Source organism: Zeus faber, assembly GCF_960531495.2.
Source record: "Zeus faber genome assembly, chromosome: 1".
NCBI lineage: Eukaryota > Metazoa > Chordata > Actinopteri > Zeiformes > Zeidae > Zeus > Zeus faber.
This window is the reverse complement of record NC_137193.1, coordinates 19,366,616-19,368,457: the sequence shown is the minus strand read 5'-3', so window position 1 is coordinate 19,368,457 and position 1,842 is coordinate 19,366,616. Positions and strand designations below refer to the sequence as shown.

The 1,842-nt window shown below is 51.7% G+C and overlaps 1 protein-coding gene across 1 annotated transcript in view; it reads right to left on the bottom strand.

The window, feature by feature from the left end:
- Window positions 1-869, bottom strand: part of LOC307239809 (transcriptional repressor scratch 1-like) — a gene marked incomplete at both ends in the record, with an annotated part of 5,074 nt that extends 4,205 nt beyond the window's left edge. The window contains one exon of the mRNA XM_080013379.1: window positions 743-869. Within this exon, the coding sequence (XP_079869505.1) occupies window positions 743-869 (127 nt within the window). The remainder of the gene's footprint in view (window positions 1-742) is intronic.
- Between the last annotated feature and the right edge of the window lie 973 nt (window positions 870-1,842).

Sequence of the window (1,842 nt, the reverse complement as noted above, 5' to 3'; positions counted from 1 at the left end):
ATCCCATGACCTTTTTCCCACATGTCTCTCTCCATCGCTCTCTTCCTCTCCCTCACCCCCCCTCTCTCCCTCTCTTTCTCTCTCGCTCTCTCTCTCGATTCAAAGGGTTTCTTTTGGCATGGGATACATACATTCACATTGGCAAAGCAAATGTAAAACTAAAAGTGAAGAATATAAATGCAGATACAGGCAGAAATGTGTAAACTTTGCACTTAAAATATAAATACGTAAAGATAACCTAAAATATATACATATATACATGGATAACCTGGACTAGGCCACTTGAACTAGCATCCTATTTTTCCAATGATAATAACAATAAATTTGAAAAGCAAATAGATTCTAGATCTTACACTAGCTGAACTCTCTCTTGTTCTCCCTCTCTATCTGTCATCTGTATCTGTATCTATCTGTATCTATCACTGAGTGTTGTCTATTCTATCAGTTTCTACACTGTTTATTGTTGATTGAAACAAAATGGAAAATTTAAAAAAAAAAAAAAGTTCAGTAATTGTTGTTTGACCTTTTTTTTTTTTTAACCCTTTAACCCTTAGTACTAATGATCAACACCAACTTATCAAGCTGCTGACAACTATGTGGTGTATGTATGTCTGTGTCATTTTTGCGTATGCATAAATAAACTTTCAATGGGAGGGGGAGAGGAGAGAGAGAGAGAGAGAGAGAGAGAGAGAGAGAGAGAGAGAGATGGAGTGACGGACGGGATGGAAAGAGAGAGTCTCGCCTTTGTCGTGCTGGTGGTGGAAGCGCAGGCTGAGGGTGTGCTCCTCCCGCCGGCCGTAGCTGCTCTCCAGCGCCGTGGCGGAAAAGTCATCCAGTTTGACTTTCTTCACCAGGAAGGAGCGCGGCATGGCGGCGCGGGACGACGGCGCCGAGGCGCGGCGACGAAACTCAACGGCCTCGGCGAGGGGTGGCGGCGGGCGGTGGGGTCAAACCGTCAGGTACCGTAAAACGCTGGTCTACCGCCCCTGGGAGCGGACGCGGTGGATCGCTGCGTCCTGGGGCGGGATTCGCTCCTCTCTCCGGCTCTGGAAGATCGCGGGGCTCCGAGTGTCAGCGTCGGCACCGGCACCGGGACCGGGGAGAAACGAACGGAAAAGGGGTGGTGAGCGATGTTTCCCCGCGCGGCTGTCCGGTTATCGCGTCGAGCGGAGCGGGGAGGCGAGGGGAGAGGGGGGAGAGGGGGTGGGGGGGGGGGAGGAAGCGCTGGTGGTTTCAGCACCGGACCTCCGGACAGCTCCCCGCGCTGCTGCTCGTCGATCCACCGCACCCGTCAGAGCGCATCCAGGGCTTTTGGCACTTGAGTCAGATGTCCCCGTCCGAGGGTCTCCGGTAAACTGGCTTTGTCATCATCTCAGCACTTTAGAACGGGAGGAAGAGGAGGGCAGGTCATTTAGAAACACACCCAACAAAGCAAAAAAAGTAAATAAGTTCGTACGTTGACCACCGCCCCCCCCTCCCCTCCCCGCAGAAAAACGCTCACTTTTGCTGAAAGTATCGTTCAGCAACTACACTTTGAAGACCTCTCCTTCTCCTTCTCCTTCTCCTTCTCCTTCTCCTTCTCCTTCTCCTTCTCCTCTCTCTCTCTCTCTCTCTCTCTCTCTCTCTCTCTCTCTCTCTCTCTCTATCTATCTCGTCCTCTCCTCCGCTCCCTGCTCTCTCTTTTCTCGTTGCGCGTTTCTGGAGGAGCGAGATCAGCTGTTGAGGCTTTAAAGCGCACAGGGGGGAGAGGGAGAGAGAGAGAGAGAGAGAGGGAGAGAGAGAGAGAGGGAGAGCGAGAGAGGGTGGGAGAGAGAGAGAGGGAGGGGGGGAGAGGGTGGGAGA